Raw genomic sequence first — 22,508 nt, forward strand, 5'->3', positions numbered from 1 at the left:
TGTTCTACTTTGGGATTAATACATATTGTTCTTAAAGTCAAAATCAGTATGCTTTGTAATTAGGAAAGGTGACAGTGCACTCAATTCTATATTTTACATGTGTACTTTGGCAAGTACTGCTATTACCCAGGATGAAGTATATGACTTTTGGTAAGTGTGTACAGGGAAGCTATTGAATTGAATTTGCATATGAATAAAATCTAAGTACACTTTGTAAGAATTTTTTCTTCAGTGCACTTGAGCACCTGCAGTATGTAAGGTACCCTGCTAGATGCTTAACACTGAGGTGTGCTTTGGTATGAATTAAGCATATTTATGTATATTTCATATATTTTGATATATAAAAATAATTGATGCCAATAGTTATACATTATAGAATATTTATACATATTTAAATACAAATTTGCATATATCTATTTATAGTTAATCACTTTGAAACCTGAATCATGTCACATCTTATTTTCTCAGATATTCAGAAACTTCTGAAAAGATTTAATTTGGATTTGACTATTTATGTTTTAATCTCTAACCCTATTTTTGCCAACTTTGAAGTAGATTTAGTTTCCTATAGGTAAAAGTTTGGGAATCTATGAACCTGGAAAGACTTAAGATTTGACAGAGGAGAGGTATTTAGTCGATTCATTTAATTCTCATTTGTTATTTATCCTGAGTCAGTCATTTTTAGCTAAAGCAAAATCTTACTCCTGTATGACTACTATCTAAAATTTTAAAATTGTTATATACCTCTTGGTTCTTAGGTATATCAAATATGTAAAATTGGTCATAGGAATTTACATATGGCGATTCTTTTTTCAACTTTACAAAGTCACTAACTGACCTAAGCTTTGGATAAAATAGGGCTATTTCTTGAAATCACTGATTACAGACATGAGCATGTGGTGATGCTATATGGAAAATTGGTAGTGTGTTCAATTTTAGATACTTGAGAGTCTTGTTATTTAGAATTTTTTGGTACTTGAATTTATGCTTATAAGTATTAACTATATACTATGTTATTTTTTTCTGCTTAGGGTATTCTGGCAATGAAACCACATTTCCTGAAAATAAATGTATCTGAATTTAGTTTATGGGTAAGAATCAATCTATTTTGATGCATATGTTTTTTCTTGATAAAATATATCATTTGCTTTATGTTTTACTTTTAAGGAAATGATCTATGTAATGCAGGGATCTGTTTTATAACATATTTGGGCTCAATGGTAACATGCCAAATTGCCCTTTTGTGAAACAAGTTAACATTAATCCTGGATATGTAGTTAATGAATTCCAGTTTTATTTATTACCCATGTTTCTTCTGAGGAACAGTGCATGTATAAGAAACTGTTAATAGAGGGGGAATTTAATAGCAATTGCTATATAAATCTCCTATAAAATATATTAATTTTGATAAGATTGTATGTATATATTTTTAGCTATTGCCCCTTGATTTTGGAGCTACATTCTTTATTTTAAATTGAGATACATTTTTTAGCATTTTGTCTTGGAGATAGAGATATTTATTTCATGTGTGATTAAAAGATTTATATTTTTTTCTTCCTTGCTTATGTCTATGGAATATGAAGCATCAGATTTATTTTTGTTTTGTTTTGGGGTTTTTTTTAGGTTATACAAGGATGTTTTTGGTTATTTGGAACTGTCATACTCAAATATTTGACATCTAAAATATTTGGCATTGCAGATGATGTAAGTGTTTTTTGCTTAAATTTGAAAGACTTGAAAAAAAACAAACAGGCTAAGAATGAATTATTTGATAACTCAAATTCTAGGATGAATTCTAGTCACCTATTATTTTATCCACTTACTATGATAGAAAGTAAATGTGATTGTGTTTATAGTTTACTATCCAAAATTAATTTCTTGGCACAATCTCTTATCTTATTGGTTCTTCTATATCACAAAGATTTTAAAAGAAGAAAACTCTAGAGATTAAAGCTCAAATTTTAAGGTCTCTACAGCCACTTTTCTCTAGCTTCTCTATGCTCCACTTTTGTAACAAAGACACCATCTTCAGAGCCTTAGCTGGAGATCACATTATAGTCTCATTCTTTCTTCTCCTATTTTCTGGCCAATGCTTGTGAAAGGTTTATTTTTAAGCCCTTACAGGGTAATCTAACCCAAGTTTTCTTATTAAGAGATGTTTTTTGTCTGTTTTGGTATGAGGGTAGGAAAGAAAATAAAATGAGAATTCTGTCTTAAAACTTTAAAGATTCTTCCTATCCATAATTGCTTTGCCTATTTTGTGTTTGTGTTTTTAATCAGCACTTCCCAAGTCAGGAGGCTATCAGAGACTTAACTTAAAAAAGTAAACCACATTTTTCCCCCCTGTAATTTTTACTGGCGATCGATCTTTCTTCCTTCTGTACTGGATTAAAGCTCTGGTTTTGAAACTGGATTGTGTGAGGTTCTGGACTTCCAAGGACTCTTTCTTGTGTTCTGTCTTCTTGCTCATCTTGTCTCAGCTCCTCTTTTACCCAGGACAGCTTTTAATCTTTTAATCTTTAAGCTTTTAATCTTTTACATATTGGACATTTATATAGATTTTCATATGATCAAGGGAATTTTTTACTTAAAAAGATTGAAAACAACCGGGCTATTAAATAGCTGGTTTGCAACCTGTGGAAAGATTTTTAAAAGTACAAAACTGTAGTTTAAAATGTATATATTCATTCATTCTCTCAATACATACCTGCTATGTGTCTGTCAGTAGAATATATCCTAGAGATACAAAACTGAGTAAGACATGGTCTAGTGGGAGATAGGAACAGTTTCTAGCAATTATAATGTAATAAAAGCTATGATTTAAAAAAAAAAAAAAGTACAGAACGATACAGGAGTGCAGAGGAGGAGAATCAGGGAAGGATCCTAGAAGTCAGCTGTGAAGATGAGAGCTGAAAGGTGATTGAGTCATCCAAGATGCAGAGAGTGAGCAGGAAGAAAAGTGAAATAGCTCCAGTCCCAGGTTTATGGAATGTGCTTCCTCACTGAGGGAAGACAAATTAGTTAAGGTTTTGACTCAGGTTAGAGTGATTATTGTCATTTCTGTCACAGCCTAATGTTATACCAGGGAAAAAAAAGTGCTATAGACACAGTTATATCCAAATTAGAAATAATTTAGTTGTAACTTTAATATTTCTAGAAATATGTAACATTGATCAATGGCATTAGTTCATAAATTCTTAATTTTGACATAGTTCAAAGGAAGAGAATGGCAAGACCACCCAACTCTTAAGCATTTCCACCTACCCTTCTCTATGAAGAAAATTAGACACACTCTCCTGTCCTTCAGGAACTGCGTGAGCCATTTCCTAGATTATCCCTGATTTCCCATCCCTCTGCTATCAGTGCTGTCTTGGCAGAGCCTGATGAGCTATAAACTATGGCTAAAATATTTCTATTTTGCACATTTTATTTAGAGTTGACTCAATCAGCAAAATTCTGGAGGCTTTAAAAATCTTCTACTTTGCAGACAACTTGTTCTTTCAGCAACGTGTAACATTTAAGTTCATGGGCTCTGGTGTCAAACAGGCCTAGGTTCAAGTTCTAATTGCCACGTTTTACCTGTGGGACTTCAGACGATTCATCTAAATAAAACCTAAATGAAAAGTACTGGCTCAGTGTAGCGTGGGATCAATGCTCAATAAATATTAGCTGTTGTTGTCATTGTTATTGTTTAATTAATCATTGTTGCTTATCATAAATAGATGTTAAATTTTATTGAATTTTATCAAATGCCTTTCCTGTATCTATTGAAATGATTATACAGTTTTTACTGCCTTTGTCTGTTAACATGATATCTTATATTAACTGAAGACATCTGGGCCAAGACTTTTCTTTGTGGAAATACTTTTAATAACTAATTCATCATCATTGTGTTTTGTTCTTCATGAAGTTTTGGCAATTTGTGTTTTCTAGGAATGTGTCCATTTCATCTATATTTTCTAATTTGTTGACATAAAATAATTAAATTATTACATTATTTTTCTTTAAATTTCTCTTGGATTATTAGAGTTATCCCCTTTTTCATTCCTGGATTTTTATAATTTGTCTTCTCTTTTTAACCCTTGGGCTGTCTAGCTTGATATATCAATTTCTTTGATCATTATAAAGGACCAACTTTTGGTTTCATTATTGTTCTATATTATTTTTGTTTCATCTTTCATTGGTTATTATTTCCTTTCTTCTGCTTGCTTGAGGCTTAATGTGCTTTTCTTTTTTTAGTTCTTAAGATGAAATCTTACATTACTAGTTTGAGACTTTACTAACCACAGGTATTTAAAGCTATATATTTCCCTGTCAGTACTGGTTTAGGTGCATCTTATCTAGTATTGTTATATTTGTTTTCATTTTCAACTCAGTTCAAAATATTTTCTAACACTTCCTGTGATTTCTTTTTTGATTCGTTTGTTATTTAATGCATGTTGTTTAATTTTTAGCTATTTGAGTATTTTTCAGATTTCTTTCTCTGTTTTTGTTTCTAATTTGATTGCATTGTGTTTGGAGAACATCTTTCAGTATTTTAAAATTTATTAAGAATTTTGTATGGCCTCGTATATTGTCTGTCCTGGAGAGTATTCTGTGTGTGTTTGAGAAAACATTATTTTGCTATTCTGTGGTTACTGGGTAGTGTATTCAGTAAATATCAGATCAAGTTGTTTGATAGTGTTTTTCTTATATATCCATGTAATGTAATTTTTGATAAGTGTTTGGATTTATGGTTGCCATTTTGCTATTTTTTTGAGTCTCATGTCTTCTTCTGTTAAATATTTTTTGCATGTATACCATTTTAAATTCTGTTGATTTCTTAACTACATATTTTTTAGCTATTTTTCAAAAAATATTTTATGATCTATACTCACAATGCTGTACATAAGATCCCCAAAACTTTCATCTTATAACTGAAAGTTTATGCCATTTGTCCAACATTTCCCTATTTCCCCAACCCCATAACCCCTGGCAATCACCATTCTACTCTCTGCTTCTATGAGTTTGAGTTTTTAGAGTCCACAAATAAGTGAGATTATATATAGTATTTGTGTTTATGTGTCTAGCTCATTTCACTTTGCATAATGTCCTCCAGGTTCATCCTGGAGGATGTTGTTGCAAATGGCAAGATTTTCTTCTTTTTTATGGCTGAATAGTATTCCATTGTGTATATTGATATATATACACACAAAACATTTTCTTTATTTATGTATTGATAGACACTTAGGTTGTTTTCATGTCTTGGCTATTGTGAATAATGCTGCAGTGAACATGAGTATACAGATATTTCTTCATTCTTTTTATGGTTGCTCTAGGGATTGCAGTATACATCTTAATTTATCACAGTTTACTTTAAGCTAATACTGACTTGATTCAGTTATTAAAATACATAGTTCCTTTACTTCAATACATCTTTACTTCCTATGTTCTCTTTTGTGCTGTTATTGTCATGGATATCCTATCTATATAGAAGTGCCAACAATACACAGTTAGGACTATTGCCTTATGCAATCTTATATATTGATCTTATGGATTAATTTAAGAGAAAAAATTTTATATTGACTTTTATATTTACCCACATTTTTGCCATTTTTATTTCTCTTCTTTTTTGTGTGTGTGAATGTGAGTTACTGTCAGTATCATTTCCTTTCAGGCTGAAGGATTCCTTTTTTTTTGTAAGTCAGGTCTGCTAGCATTGTATTCTCTCAGGCTTTGTTTCTCTTTGTAATGTCTTTATTTACATTAATTTTTTAAGGATAATTTTGCTGGATATAGCATTATTGGTTGACAGTTCTTTTCTTTTAAAATTTCTGTCCTTTGTTACTTCTAATGAGAAGCCAGTCAATTAATATTATTTTATTAATATTAATAAAATACTATTAATGTTAATCAAAAATTTTTTATCCCCCTGCACATGATGAGTTGGTTTTCTGTTGTTCCTTTTAAGATGTTGTCTTTATATTTCATGCTTAAAAGTTTGACTATGGTATATGTAGATATGGATCTTTTTGAGTTCATCCCTCCAGGTGTTTATTGAACTACTATAGGTTACTATTTTTCATCAAAATTGGCAAGGTTTTGGCCATTGGTTTTTCAAATATTTTCCCTTTTCCCTCTTTCTGCATCTCTCATTACACATTTTTGTGTGCTTAATATTGTTCCAAAGGTTTTTGAAGTTCATTTTTCCATAGTCTTCCCCTCTCAATAATTTCTAATAACATATCTTAACATATCTTAAGCTTATTGATTCTTTTTCTAACTTTTGAAATTTATTGTTGAGCTCATCTAGTGAAATTCATTTCACTTGCACATTTTAGCTCTAGAAAATTTCTTTTTTTAAAGTTTGATTTCTTCATTAAAATTCACTGTTTGCTGAGTCTTCATTATATTTTCCCTTAAATTTTAAACATGGTTGCCTTTACTATTTTCACATATTTATAATTGCTGCTTTGAAGGTTTTGTTGTCTAACTACAACATCTAAGCCCTTTCAGTCAGTCTTTATGTGTTAGACTTTCCTGTTTCTTTGCATGTCTCATTAAGTTTTTTTATAACTGGATATTTTAGGTAACATATTGTAGCAACTCTGGATTCTGACTTTTTTCCGGGGGGGGGGGGGTTCTGTTGTTGCTATTTTATTTGGGTTTTTTTTCCTCATTTATGTGGACTTTATCTGAGAAATTTTCCTCTTGTGCTGTATGGCTGCTAATGTGTCTACTCAGGTTTTTTGTTTTGATTTTTTTAATTCTTATTTTTGGTTTTTTAACCTGGCTTTCTAGGTGTCACTTCTATGTCTGTGTAACTTAGAGCTCAGCCAGTGATTGGTCAGAAGTTGTGCTCAGACATCTCCATCTTCTCCTGATGGATCTTTGTGGGGGTTGATGAGCACATTAAGAGGGAAGACAGTTTTCAAGTGTATTGGAGGGTTCCCAGGTTTGACAGTTCATTAGATGACTCAGTGTATAGTCATACTCATGACAATCATTTATTATATTGAAAGAATACAAAGCATAATCAGTAAAGGGGAAAGGCACACAGGGTGAAGTCAGGAAGAAACCACACACAAGTTTCTAAAGGTTCTCTCCTGGTGGAGTCACATGGGATGTGCTTAATTTACCTAGCAATGAGTTGTGACAGAACATATGAAATACTATCTACCTGGGAAATTCTTTAGAGACTTCAGTGCCAAAGGATTTCATTGGAGGCTGGTTGTGTCAACACCTCTGCCTAGCACATATCAAAATTTCCAACTCCCAGAAGGAATGTAAGTCTTCACTATAAACCACATTGTACAGTTTAGGTTCACTTGGCCACCCTTATCTGAAAACCCTCCTGAAATCAAGTTCCCTGAGACTAGCCAAGGGAAAACCTTGCAAGCAGTTTTTCAAAGGGCCAACTATGTTAACTCTTTTCTGAACATCAAGTTAGCTCCATCTTTTTCTATCTTCCATGCCTTCTTAGGTCTTTTGTGAATTTGCATGCCACCTCCCAGTCAGCCATGGATTTGTGGAGAGTTTGGGCTCTCTTGGATCTTCTCTACACATGTGTGCAACTTTCCAGCCCTCAAGGGGTGTGAGAGCTTATCTAACCCCCCCCCCCTTGATAGCTGTTTTATTTCTAGAATCTCTCTGTAAAATTTCTGACTAGTCTGCCAATCTCCTGTTCACCTCACTGGGATTGCAAACCTTAGGCTATCAGAGCTGAGTTTTCACCTTTTACTTCCTACTGAGTTCACTAGTTTACTGATAATACTTCTGAGCGTAGGTTTTTTGCTCTCTACCCCAAATCAAGTCAGCCTCTTCCAATAGCAAACGTTCTTCTTTTCATGACCAGGCCCTACCTAGCAGAGCTATTGCAATGACCTAGCTGGGGAAGGTGAGGGTGGTGCTGATGGTGGATGGGAGCAACCAAGGCAAGAATGCCATAGACTCTGACTGTTTTTATCCAAGGTTCCTCAGTTTTTTATGAATAAAGGCTTCTCAATGTATTCTTTCCCTTTGGTCAATTTCTAGAGCTTGATGTGGTTGTTTTTAACAATTCTGTCCAATTTTAAAGTTGTTTTGGGGAAGGAGAGTTGTTAACTTCTTTACTCTGCTATATCTGGAAGTCTCCACATTCCTTGATACGGAGTGTTGACCCAGTCTTGTATCCCTGGGATTAACCTCATTTGCTCATGATTTATTACTCTTTCTGTATATTGCCGGATTTTGTTGGCTAGTATTTTAAAGGATTTTTTGCCTTTATTCACAAGGAATCTTAGTTATTTTCTTTTCTTGTAATGATTGTACCTGGTTTTGGTTTCAGGATAATGTAGACTCCTAAAATCATTGGGAAGTGTTCTGTCTCCTGTTTCCAGAGAGAATTTGTGTAGAATTGATATTATTTCTTTCTTAAATGTTTGGTAGAATTTGAAAATGAAACCCTCAAGAGTCTGGAGTTTTCTTTGGGGGTAGGTTTTCTTACTATAAATTCAACTTCTTTAGGAAGTTCTCAAGTTTATCTAGAATGAGCTTTGGTAGTTATGTCTTTAGAGGAACTTCGCCCATTTTATATATACCATCATTGGATCATCCTTGTTAAAAGTATTGTTGGATTCAGTTCACTAAAATTCTTGTTGAAATTTTTGCATATATGCATTTATGGGAAATGACCTTCTTGTTCTTTTATGGAGTTCTTATTTTGATTTAGAATCAATGTTAGTCTCCTGAAATGAGCTGTGTTTTTGGTGGCTTTTATTTGCTATTTTTTCTACTTTCTGGAACAACTTGTAAAAGAAAGGATGTAATGGTTTTTTGAAAGTTTACGAATTCATCTGTATTAACCATCAAAGACTAGGGCTTTTTGGAGGGAACCTAATTGATTTTTATTTCAGATATTTTAGTGCTTATTATTCTATTCAGGTTTTCTATTTCTTTTTGTGCAAGTTTTGGTATTTTATAGAAATTTCCAGAAATTTATCCATTTCACCTAGATTTTAAAATTTACTAGCAAATTATGTAGCATACTCTTCTTATTTTAATTCTGTTGTATCCCTAGTCACTCTTCATTTTTCTTTTTGTCATTTGTTTGCATCTTTTATTTCATTGATTAGTCTTGCTAGAGGTCTATTTATTGTAATATTTTCAAAATTTTGCCTTTTTTTAGTCATCTTTGGGTTTTTTGTATTTATCTTTGTCACCAATTTCTCTCTCTATTCTCATTTCTTCTTATCTCTTTGGGGTCTATAGCTTTTTCTGATGCCTTAGGGGGAAATGTTTAGCACCTCTCTTATTTTCTGATAAATGCTTTTAAAGCTAAAGTTTTCGTATAAGTATGTAGTACATTTTTGTGTATTTTATAAATTTGCTATTTGTGGTTTTCTTTAAAAAGAAAGCTTTCTTTTTTAAAGAAAACCTTTTTTTAAGGTTAAGTTTTATGTTGTTTAGTTTCTAAACAAAAGGATTTTAAAGCATTCCTAGTTATTTTCTAGCTTAACTGCATTTATGATCAGAAACATTTATATTTTATCAATTTTTTTAAATTTATTGTGACATGGTACCTGAACATTTTCAAAATATATTTTACTTCTGTTCAAGGATATTGTATATTCTCTCTTTGTAAACTTTATATTTTCTGTTTGTGAGCTTTTTAATTATATTATTCCAATTGTATGTTAACTTTTGTCTAATTTTTCTATTATGGGGACAATGTTTTAACATTTCCAATGAACACTGTCACTTTATTTTTTCCTAAAAGTTTGTTAATTGTTCTTTTATGTACTTTGAATCTATATTGTTAACTATAGATATGTTCATACCACCTATAATTTGCTTTGTTGTTCATTTTACCAGCATATATTATTCATTGTCTCTGTTTATATATGTTTTGCTTGAGTTTTGTGAGACATTACAATTGCTAACTTGTATTTCTTTGTTTCACATTTATCTAGAATATCTTCTTCTATTCTGTTTTCAGTTTTTTGTATAAAGTATGTATTTTGGTGATAAAATAATATTGGATTTCACCCTTAAATGCAATTTGAGCATCTGTTCTTTAATTAGTGAATTTAGGCTCTTTATATATATGGCAATTACCATTATACCAGGACTTATATCTTCCATTTTATTTGGGATTTGTTTTCTTGCTGTTTTAGGTGCTGTGTATTCTTCCTATTGATTTCTTAAACTTATCAGCATACATCTCTTCCCCCAAGAAGACCAGAGTATTTTGAAATGCTTCATCCCATTCTCACCATCCTTTAATTCCTACTCTTACCCTGATCCTTCTATTTTTTTATACATATCACGTAGAATTTTAGTTATGATTTCTCTTAAATATAATTTGTCCTCTTTTTTAGGTCTTTGCTTTTTCAGACAATAATGGACTTTCAAGTTCTGCAAACATTTTATGTCTTTGAGCCCTAGTTTTGTCATTTATAAAGTGAAAACAATTCCACCTTCTTTGTATGGCTTTCTGTGGGAGGTAAATGTGCTGTGAGAGTGCTTGGTAACATGTAAAGAATTACACACGAGTTGATTATTAGTCAAAAAAGTGCCTTTTATTCCAAGGCCTGCCTCTTTCTACTTTGTTCAAGTAGCCTTGTCCATCCCCTTTCCAGAATATGGAGTTAATATTTCTGTGTCTTTACTCCATAGCCCTTTGCCCCTCTATGATTGACAGAAGTCTGTATGTGTTCCCAAGCCTAACATCTCCAGGGAGGCTCTAGCAAAGGAGATGCTGGTTATCGTGTTTCACCAGGTTTAGCACAATGAGCAGGCAAAACCCAAGGGTAAATTCCTTTGGTATATTGATGAGTGTGCAAGGTAGGGTGGTGTTGGAGCTATCACTTGTCCATAAAAGAAGTGGGGAACTGTGAATTTGGAGAGTATACAGCACTTTCTTCTTTAACAAAAACAAGAATGGTATGGGAATAGTAGGCTCTAGAGTGTAGCAAAGACTATTTTTAGATACTGTTACTATTAAAGTGCATTATTACAATATATGGCTTAATGGTACCTCACTTTATTTCTTACTAGGCTCATATTGGCAACTTATTAACATCAAAATTCTTCAGTTATAAGGATTTTGATACTTTATTATATACTTGTGCAGCAGAGTTTGACTTTATGGAAAAGGAGGTAAGATGTGATTTCTAGTTTTCTTTCCTTAGGTTTTGGATCATTCATGTTTTATAAAGAGTGCTCCTGTTATTTCAGACTGCTTATGCACTGTTATCTCTTTGAAGGAAAGGGAAAATCTGGCAGCTTAAAGGAGGATTTTCCTATTTACATTAGTATAACTCCCTTAAATATATGACTTTTTCTCATTTTGATAATTTGGAAATATGCATTCAAACTAGCAGTGGTTTTTTGGATGAGTAAACACAGAGGCATTTCAATTTTCCTCTTTTCAGAGATAGCATTAATTCAGTCAAGCTCTCAAGCTCTTACATTTCTACTTATTTTGTGGTCGTTTGAATGAGCTCATTGCTTTGAAATACCATTGAGTACAAGTTTTTCATTCCAACAACATTTTTCTTTCCAAAACTGTACTCAGATGTTTAGAAGGAAACAAGAAAGTAGTTTAGTGGATTGTGAGACAGAAGCCTACAATATTGCTTGATGTTCTTGAATAAGTAACTCTCCATTCTTTGTGTTATATTTTACTAGTTTCTAGTAGTATGCTACAAACAGATATTGTGAAGACAAAATGAGATAATACATAGGAAAATACTTTGGTATTTTAAATAAAATAATATTTTATAAAACTTTATGAGCTGATTTGGTCCAGTGAATATGTGTATATGCCTTTTTTAACACCATTCATGTGACACTTATTTATTATATCTTAGTATTTTTAACACATTTTTCTTAAAAGCTGTTTATGTGTGCATGTATTAAACTGGCCAACAATACTCCGTTGATACGTTCATTTCCCCTGTGATCCCACTGTGTTAGCCCAGTGTCCTGAGTTCCAGACCAGTAGATGGTAGTGTACTACACGGCAAATTCTTGCCAACCAGCCGTTCTGAGTTGAGTGCATCCTGTAGATGTACTATGTCCTCCAGCAGCCTATCAGTCTTCATTTATTATGTCCTGGCAAGTGGTTATGATGTGTAATGGCTGATAAAAAGTGTCCGAATGATAGTGTTGAACCTGCTGAGGGAAATGAAGAATATCTTGCAAGACATTAGAATGAATGTTCATAGGAGATCAAGACTCATTCAAACGTTAGGAGAGAATTAGGATTTGGTGAAAACTCTCTAACATGGAGGATATCACACTTGCCACTAGAGTCTAAGAGTATTAACCATCAGTTATGTTATGAAAGAAATTTATTGAGGCATAATGTGACTTCAGTCACTTTGAAAAAAACAGCCAAGCTGTTTCCAGCATGCCATTTCCCATCTCCAGAAATATCTGAATTCACAGGGACTGTGCTGTAGAGACAGAGTACAGTGCTAGTTCAGGAAGTGCATCCCTTTTATGATACAGCTATATAGTGGGGAAAGGGGGAAAAATTTAAATTGATATTCCATAATATGATATCATAATGACATGGAAAGTTACTTAAGATATAATGGATAGAATGGTACAATCGTATTTACCTATAATGAACACACATAAGGTATAGGAGCAAAATTTTAACAATGGTTTTGGGTAGAGAGATAGTTGAGATGTGCACAGGGTTGCCATGTGTAAGGCTTTGTTATTAAAAACATTTGTATAGTTTTTTATCTGTTACTAAAGAAAATGTAAAAATGTCTTTTGTCCCTATTATAAACATTGGTTATTTTGTATGTTTTTGTGTGTGAGTGAATGAGAAAGACAGTGATAAAATTTTTATTCCCCACAAAATGTATAGGAAAAGCTTATTCCATTTAAAGGAACTCTACTTACCTTAAAGGAATATTAAATTGGGCTCTCTAGCTAGACAAGTAGAATGCAAAAGTGAACAGTAGTCTTTCTAGTCACTTTTCACACTTAGGTGTTGGGGAACTTTATTTTTAGAGTATTTAACTCAACATTTTGGGAAAGTTTGTTTCTGTGGAAATGCACCTTCATTTCAATGATGGGAATCAGAGTAGATTGTACCCTTGATGGGTGAATGTTTATATTTCTTTATACTTTTAGAAATTTACTTGTTTTATTATTTGAAATGAAATTTTGTTTGGTTAAGATAATATTTCCCTCTAACAAAATATCTCCTTAAATTTCAGACTCCACTGAGATATACAAAGACGTTGTTGCTCCCAGTTGTTCTTGTAGTGTTTATTGCAATTGTTAGAAAGGTATGTCTCTTCCTGAAGAGCTCTTTCTAATACTAAAACATTTTCTTGTTTTTAAATGGTAGTTATATATACTTGGGCACATGATAATCTGATACAGTGTTTTGTATGGGTTTATTGAAACATATTCTATATTTTCTTATTGATAGACTTTGATAGACATTTATAAGTTTTTAAAATATTCTGATATCTGCTAGCGTAAAATAGACATAGGAAAAGGATAGCTCAAGTTTTGATACTCATGTATTTTTGGAAGACATAATCAGAGCTCATATTGACCCAGATACAACTTGTAAATTATTACTGACTGACTTTAAACTTTTAGGTAATATTTCCCTGAAATATTAAATATGCCTTTCTAAGTGAAAGTGCAGTGTTAAATAACTCCTGGATCATGTTTATTATTCATCAAAAAGAAAAATAGAGTTTTAAAAATGTATTGATTAACTAGATAAAATGTTTAGGCCTCCAACTTGGCTTTGATAATGAAATTCTAAGCCCAGATGTAAATCAGGCCAGAGAAACTCCAGTTTACATTGAGCAGGTGTCTGGTATTTTCTCTCCTTCTTTTAAGAGGTTATGAACTCTATAACTACAAGTATCTTAACAGAATGAATTGAGATTAATCTGTGATCGAAAAATAGGTGGTAGACTTTAGAAGTTTTCTGATTTGTAGCTAGTGATTTCTGTGTTAACACAATGTCATATATTTGTAGAACTTTTTATACTATAACAATTGTTCACATTATATATTTGTACTGTGCTTTGTTACTCTCCCAAAACATTTTCACATGAATATTTCCATTGGTTACTTGACAGCCCTGTAGGGGGGCAGATATTATCCCCATTTTGACACATGCAGAATGGGAAGATCAGAGATGTTGCAGCCTCACATCATGTCCATATTCACTGGGTGTCAGGTAGATGGGAGCTGGGAGAAGGGGATGAGTAAACTCACACCTAAGGGGTGCTGTGAGCACTGTCTGGGGGGTGGGCACACTTGTAGCTCTGACCCTGGCCATGTGCACTGTCTGGGGGATGGGCACACTTGTAGCTCTGACTCTGGCAGTGCAAAGACAATATATGTAACCAAAGTTTGTACCCCTGTGATATTCTGAAATAATTAATTTTTTAAAAAAGCAAGGGAAGAGTAAGACTAAGGCTTACCCCTCATTGGATCTCATAGGGTATTTGGCTTTATACTCTCACAGCACTTTTCAGCTCCAGTAGTCAGTTAATCAGCAGTCCTGCTGTGTGCCAGGCTCTGTGCTTGCTTTGCACTTTTATATACTTTATGTGGGTTTGTACCTAGTAGGTACTCAGAAAATACTAGATGTTGGCCACCCAGAATATATTCAGAAGACAGTACCGTGGGTGGCGAGAAATGATGAAAGCAGTTACCTGGGCTGTTTGATTCAAAAAGGAAAAGATTCAGATGGAAAGAGGATAATTATTTTCAAATATTTAAAAGCCTGCCACTTGAAAATAAGGTGACACTCATTCTGGCTCATTTGAATTATGGTCAATTCTAGGAGGTAGGACTTTTGAGACTTTTGATCTGGACTGATTAAGAAAATGTTACAGATTCAAGCAGAAGCTGGGTGGTTCTTCCAGGGCTGAATTAAAACCTGTCAGCAGTGTAGTGGAGAGTATCCATAACCAGGATGAGGATTTCAGATTAGATGACCTCCCCATTACTGCTAAATATGAAAGCACACTGAGTGTATTTTGAATGCTTTTAGCATGATTATCAGTCTCTGAGCCAGTTCTCCAGTTTTGCCTGCGTATAATTAAGTAGAGGTATTGCCAACAGCCTTGGTATGGCAGAAGCGGCACTGAACGTGAATTTGAAACCAGAAGATCTGGTTTCAGGACCCAGCAATGCTTCTTAGTTGTTCACCTTCAGGGAGATCATTTAATCAATCTGAGCCTGTTACTTATTTACAAAATGAGGATAATATAATCTACCTAGCAGAGGTGTTGAGTATTAGATATGATCAAATACTATACAAATATAAGATTCTATTGTAATTATTATTTTCCAAGTTATCTCTTATCTCCGTACTTCTCATGTTTTTAATTAAAAGTTTTAAAGTTTAGAACATATGTTATTTAAAATTTTGTTTTTCCCCAAATAGCTTTTCTAATGTGTTTAAAAATGTATTTACAGATTATCAGTGATATTTGGGGTGTCTTAGGTAAACAACAGACACATATAAGGTAATTATGCTATTAAGAATTTTGTTATCTATTCATTTATTAAATAGATATTTACAATGTATTAATTTTATACCTTCATGCTGTGCACTCAACATTTGATATTTGATGTTTTTTGTTATTGTCATTCCCCTTTTTGGCTTTTCTGGTTATTTACTATCTGTGCAGAGCACAGCACATCACTCGTTCATCCCTCAGATCTCATCCAGTACAATCTGACAGTGGCCCTATACTGTGTACTGGAAGAACACAGCTTTGTGTTAATACTGCAGTTCAACAGGGAAAATAAATTATTCTATGAGTGCTTTTAGGACCAGAGGACTGCCTATTGGAAAATAAGCAAGGAAATATAAACCTGGACCATACCTTACTTTTCACACAAAATAAATTCCAGATGGAACAAAGATTTAAATACAGAGAAAAAAATGAAACTCTAAAATTAATGAAGAGAATGTTTATAATCTTAGAGTTAGAGAGGCCTTGTTAAGACAAAACTTATGTGCTAGGAGTAAAGATTGACGAAGTTGACCAGAAAAATACTTTAGTTTGGCAAGATACTGTAAACATTGTGAAAAGAAATAGGACAGATTGGGGGAAATATTTGTGATATATGATACAGGACTAATGACCATCATATATAAAGAACTTCTACAGATCAATAATAAAAATGCTAAAATCCTGTTAGAAAAATAAGTTAAGGATACAAACAAACAATTGAGAGAAAAATCAATTCTCTTTTTCCTTTCCCAGTAGACTCATGTCCCATGGACCTCCTTTCTGTTCTTTAACAATGGCAAGTAGTTTTCTGTCTCTGCAGCTTTGCAGGAGTAGTACTCTGTATACATAACTGTTCCCCCATCTCCTCTTTTCCCCTAGCCCGGCTCTTTGTATGGCAGACTCCTTTAAGCCTTGCTTAAATGTTACTTTTTTCAAGAAGCCTTTCCTGACAATTTCTGAGCAGATTCCTTGTCCTCTTGCTTGATGTTTTCACCATCACACCCTTTATCTTTCTCTCTTACCATTGATCACCATTTGTACTTAAATACTGTTGTGTCACCTGTGTCTCCTGAAGGGTGGGATCATGTCTGTTCATCAGTTTATATGCAGTACCTGGCACATAGCAAAGATAGTAGTTGAATGAGTGAATATTTATACATAACTAATGGGCACCCAAAAAGGTGCCTAATCCTATCATAAAGACATTCAGATTAAAGTGAAAGCCTTTTAACTTGCCAGATTTGTAAAAATTAATAATATCCATGGCTTGCAAGGAAATAGGTGAGTGGGCAGTTTGGCAGTATGTAGCAAAACACACAGTAGGCCTGTTCTTTAGCCCAGCAGTTCCCCAGTGCAAATGTATCTTCTAGAAATGCTCACAGAAATGCAGAGATAATGGTTAAAAGGTGCTTATTGTGGTATTGTCTGTAATGTGAAAAATGGAGACAACCAAAATGTCTAGGATTGATTTAATTATGATCTTGTCATAGTGTGGAATGTCAAGCCATCTTTATGGAAGTAGTTCCATCATATATCACTGAATTTTAAAAATAGGTGGAATTATTATACTTTTGTTTAAAGTATGGAGATTTTGTGTTTATTTGTACATAAGAGTGATCTGGAAGAATAAAACCCATTAAGAGTGTAGGATTGGAAGATGGAGTAAAGGAAGTTTTAATTCTACTTTCTTCTGTGGGATGGGGGGGCTAGGGATTGTTGAATTTATGTGTATCTGTATTTTCTTTTATAACTTGAATATACACAGCCTTATATTATTCCCTCACCTCCAAATCTCTGCCAACACCATGATAAATTATTGCACATACTCCTGAGAGAATCCTTGTTCTCATTTAGAAACAATTTCCTGTAACTATGCCCTTGCTCATACCTGAAGCATTTTAGTTGAGGGCCAGGGGAAAAGGAAAAAGGTTCTGGTATATAATGCTGACATTTCTCTTCATTTGAGGTGAAATTATTTCTGAAGAGCTCAGAAATAAGCTACAATATTACAGCTATAGTATGCAGCTCTGGAAGAGGAAGGTGGGACTTTTCACAGAAACAAAACCGTCCCTTCAAGAATAACTCGACTATAGAAATAATTATAGAAAACCATTGAGTTTCATGAGGTTTTCCTTTCAAGTAGGATCAGAGCTCATTTTTGGAAGGAGAGTAGCATTTTGACATTTTATTTCACATAACTACAAAAGTCATATGCCAATATAAAAAGGAGAAGGCTAGTTGATAAATTTTAATTATCAAGATGTAAATACCAGTATCCCCTTCACTGAGGGATTCAGGAGATAAAGGAAGATAGATAGTGGCAGCATGATGTAGTAAAAAGTACGTTGACTCCTGAATCAGTCAAAATATAGTCCTGGCTGCCACTTACTAGCTCTGTGACTCCCTTTCCTTAGCTGTAAATTGGGATAATAAATGGTTGTAAGATCAGAGTTAATGGAATGTACTAAGCATATTAACATTGTAAATGCTCAGTAAATGGTAACTGATAGTTTTTACTTGGCATGAAAGAAGGATAAAGAACCATCTCATCTCCTTCACTTACCCCATGTTTATTGAGATTGCTAATATATTAATTTCACAAATTAGATTATGTGCTTACCTGGGTTAGGAGTTAATTGATACACTTGTTCATTCATTTAAAAAAAATTGAGCGCTATGTGTCAGGCATTGCTTTAGGTCTCGGGAACATATCAGTGCCTAAGACAGAGAAGATGTGTGTGTCAACTCACGCATTTGTATCTCTGACCCAGACCTCTCCTTTGAACTCAGATTTGTGCATGTAACTGTTTGATAACTATTTGTCATCTCTACCCGGGTGTTTAATGAGAATCTCAACCTTTAATGAGTACAACACTGAATGTCTGACTGTACCCCTGCCAGCATGCTTCTGGACCGTCCCTATCTGATAAGGACCTCTGTTCTCCTCATGCCTCCACTCAAAAAGCCTGGCGTCGTTCTTGATTCTGCTGTTTATTTCACATGCCACATCCCATCCATCCGTAAATCTCATCATCGTCACCTTCAGAATTACATCCAGACTTTGACTACTTTCATCACTGCTATCCTGGTCCGCGTCACTGTCACCTCCCCTGGATTATTCCTCATAACCTCCTGACTCCCTGCTTCTGCTCTTGCTGCCGCAGGTCTTTCTCCACATAGCCGCCTCTAAAGCGGAAGTCAGATCCTGCCGCTGCTCTCTTTATGTCATCTTCCACATCACTCTGAGTAAAATTAGAGTCCCCATCATGGTTTTCCAGGGCCCTGTGTCTTCTGGCCCTTTGTCCCTTTTTGTCTCCCCGCTCACTTTCTCCTTGCTAATCACACTGTCTTGTGTAGCCCGCTAGAACCTCCCTACCACAGAGCCTCTGCATCCTCTCTTCTCTCTGCCCGAAATGCCCTTCTCTGCAGAATCCTCAGGGCTCACACTGTCAGCTGAGATGTCACTTGCTCAGATGTCGCTCAGTTGGTGACCACACGGATTAATACACACCTTCCTGGGTACCCCACTCTCCCTATGTCTTTTCACCCTGTTTCCTGTTCTTCTCAGCACTCATCATCATGTGATATATGTTTATTTGCTCTTTGTTTGTCTCCTTTGACTTATATGTAAGCTTCGTGAGGGTGAAAATTTTTGTCCATTTTGTTTCTGCTCTATCTTCAGGGTCCTTACTGCTCAGTGAAATTGAATGGAAATAGACAGATGAATTTGTACTCTGTATTCCTCAGTGGATCATTTTAGTAGGGAGAGACAGATGATGATCAAGTAAACCACAAATGAGAATTTTGTTTTCTGTGAGAAGACAAAACAGGGATGGTGGGTAGGAGTGACCCAGGAGAGGACACTGAATGTTGGAGAGTCAAGGGCTCTCTGATGGTCTAGGGAGTAAATGGTCTAGTGTGACAGAGCATGGCAGTTAAGAGGGAGCATGGTTGAAGATAAGTTTCAGGGCTGAGAAGTGGGGCTGGCATAGAAAGACCATGAGTGTCAGGAGTTGAGAGTTTAATTGCAAAGGGAACCCATGACAGAGTTTTAAATAAGGGAGTAGCATGGCTAGCTTCCCATTGGCGAGATTGCCCTCACTGCAGTGATGAGGATGGATGGTCGGGGCAGGAGTGAGATGTGGGGAGGATATGTCAGCCTCTGAGCATGTGTCCTTCCCTTCTCGACAAGTTAGAGTTGTCAAGCAAAGCTAAAGATGGAAATCTGTGTCTATTTGTATATTCCACAGCTGGTGCTGAAACAAATCTCTTATATGGCTTCCCCAACCCTAAATTGTCTCTTTAGCAACTGCAGTTTATGGGGGCACTGAGGGATCACAGGGCCGGGAAGCAGACATATGGGATATGAAGGCTTCAGAGTGCATATCCACTCCCTGTGTTGACGACTTATCACCAGTGAGGGATCTGGTATACCACAGGGAGCTTTTAGTTGGCCTAATAAATACCCATGTAGTCAAATATTCAGGATATAATGCAACATTGTCATTTTCAATAAACTTGCTTAAACTATTTTAGTAATAGTTTTGTATATAACTTTTAGTTATTTTGATTTACATATATGTATCCTGAGGGAATATTATAGAAATTGTAAAATTAGCATTTGTAAGATAAAAATGCAAATAATGATTCAATAGCAGTATTTTTTGTTTGTTTGTTTCAGAAAACACCAGTTTGATCATGGAGAGGTAAAGACATCATTACTAAAATTTCACTTATCTATTTGGACTTTTCTTTCTAGTTCCAATTTCTAAGTTTATTGGCAATTGTCATTAATCATCTTCAGAATAGCCAGTATGGTATGTGCTTTTATGAGAATGCTACATACAGACGCACTGGCCATTCGTGTGTTAAGACAATTAACTGGGAAGTTTGTTTGGTCTGATGCTGACAATCCTTACAGTAACAGCAGTTGATTTCTGGAGCCCATTTAGACACATATGTGAGATGTCTTGCATGATTGGAAATCAGTTTCCTTTCTGCTCACCTTCCCCCGTGGCTTAGGACGTGTGACTGGTTGCTGCTCCCATCTCCTAGTGATCCAGCCTAGTTTTAAGGGCAGTTCCAAGATGGAGTTCTAGGATCTTGAGGCAACCATCATTTCTTTTACCACTTTCCTTCATTGGTCTGATGGTAGCACCAAAGTAGATTCAGAAACGTGGGCTTTATTAACCATGGGCTTGACTTTGAGAATTACAGAAACATTTAACTTAGTGACTTTATAATTTTAGTCTTCTTCTAGAATGGAGCAGTTTGAAAGAGAATTTTAAGAACTACTCTAGAAATTTCAGAACATAAAGTAATACTTTGACTTATTACTAAGAAAAAAGTATTCTTTTCCGTATATTCACCAGCATAATAGTATATTCTTCACAAATAGTATAAGTAAAAAATATTTTCTTCTTTCTTTCAGCTGGTTTATCATGCACTGCAACTGTTAGCATATACAGTCCTTGGTATTTTAATTATGAGACTAAAACTCTTCCTGACACCACACATGTGTGTTATGGCTTCCTTGATCTGCTCAAGACAGGTAACACGGTTGTTACATTGGAGTTATAGCTACTATGATGATTTTACTCCAGTCTTTGTTACTGAGTAGCCCTAAAATAATACTGAATTACCCAATGGTTATAAAGTCATTATACTTAAAATTCTTGGTTTTGTACTAATCTTTCCTAAAAGGTAAGGGCCAAAGCTAATCATTGTGTATCTTTCTGACTTGTAAAATAGTCCTTGGTGTACAACAAGGACTAAATCAGTGCAGGCTGATTTCATGAGTGATTACTACGGATGCTGATAGAAAGCAAAGTTTAATTGTAGGAATAGCTTTTTGTTGTTCTTTTGACATTCATATCACAAAAAATTCTAATAATTGATTTTAAGTTATAGGTTATACTTTCAAACTTATAACTTAAGTTATAAGTTATACTTTCAAATTATATGTTCTTTTTTAGTATCAAGCTTAACTTTGTTTCATTTATTTGGTATACCTTTGTGTATACATCCCTGACTTTTGGTTTTTAAAATTTACTTTAAGCCTTCCTTGATTATTTGCTGCTTATTTTTCCTGGAACACTGCCTCCTTGCTCTGTATTCACAGATTATGCTTCCCCATGGTGTCACCTTTTCGTCATCCAGCCAACGTGAAACATAGTTGTACCTCTATTAACTAGGAGACACTTACTAAGCCCCCACTCTGTGCTCTAGGGATGGGGTAGATTGGTGGATGGAAAAATCAAAAACCCAAAGTGTATGTGTGCCCTCAAGACGCTTGAAATGTGGTTCTACAGACATGTAGAGAAATAATATTAAGGAGAGAACAACAGGGAAGGGCAAAGCATTATTACTGAGTATGAACTATTTGCATATTGAAAAAAATTAGCCAGTCTCAAGGTTCCCAATCAGAATGTTGGTAGTATGTTAGAGAGGCACTACTAAGCCTTTTATCTTAAATCTCCTTCCTCAGGGTGACTGATGATATAAAGCCTCACCCGGGGCTGGCTTCACAGGTGTGGGGCCTCTGCTGTGCCACAGGGCATTGCACTCAAAAGGACCCTGCACTTTGATTAATGCTTGCCCTTGCTGTTTTGAACTTCTTAATAACTTTTTTTTCCAGAGTGGATGCATTTATTTTCATATGCAAATATATCACCCTTCAACAAATATACAATAGTTATAAGATCTGAAAATTAAGTCTCCCAGAGAGAACTGCAATCTCTGGATTCATGTGCTTTAATCCTTCCATGCAGAGCCTCCGAACATAAGACTCTTAATAACTTTTGAACAAGGGACCCCACATTTTCATTTTGCACTTGGCCTTGTAAGTTGTTTAGTTGGTAGTGGCTTTACCTGAATCTGGGAGTAGAGAAAGCAGGTTGAGAGAGAAGCTTTTTAAAGGCATGATTCATCTATATAAGGCTGATGGTAGAATTCTTTTGATTCCAAGGATCATTATTTTTGGAACTTATCCTTTGGATAATTAGTCCTTTGTCTGAGAGGCTAGAT

General features: G+C 34.6%; 1 protein-coding gene across 2 annotated transcripts in view; it reads left to right on the plus strand.

Moving 5' to 3' along the window:
* DPY19L1 (dpy-19 like C-mannosyltransferase 1) overlaps positions 1 to 22,508 on the plus strand; it is a 112,040-nt gene that overhangs the window by 78,238 nt on the left and 11,294 nt on the right. For both annotated transcript variants that reach the window (XM_076006316.1, XM_076006317.1), the window contains exons 12-18: positions 1,032 to 1,091; positions 1,624 to 1,704; positions 11,017 to 11,118; positions 13,200 to 13,271; positions 15,439 to 15,488; positions 20,164 to 20,188; positions 20,914 to 21,033. In XM_076006316.1, the coding sequence (XP_075862431.1) occupies positions 1,032 to 1,091; positions 1,624 to 1,704; positions 11,017 to 11,118; positions 13,200 to 13,271; positions 15,439 to 15,488; positions 20,164 to 20,188; positions 20,914 to 21,033 (510 nt within the window). The remainder of the gene's footprint in view (positions 1 to 1,031; positions 1,092 to 1,623; positions 1,705 to 11,016; positions 11,119 to 13,199; positions 13,272 to 15,438; positions 15,489 to 20,163; positions 20,189 to 20,913; positions 21,034 to 22,508) is intronic.

The sequence above is a fragment of the Microcebus murinus genome, chromosome 9, assembly GCF_040939455.1.
Source record: "Microcebus murinus isolate Inina chromosome 9, M.murinus_Inina_mat1.0, whole genome shotgun sequence".
NCBI classification, from domain to species: domain Eukaryota; kingdom Metazoa; phylum Chordata; class Mammalia; order Primates; family Cheirogaleidae; genus Microcebus; species Microcebus murinus.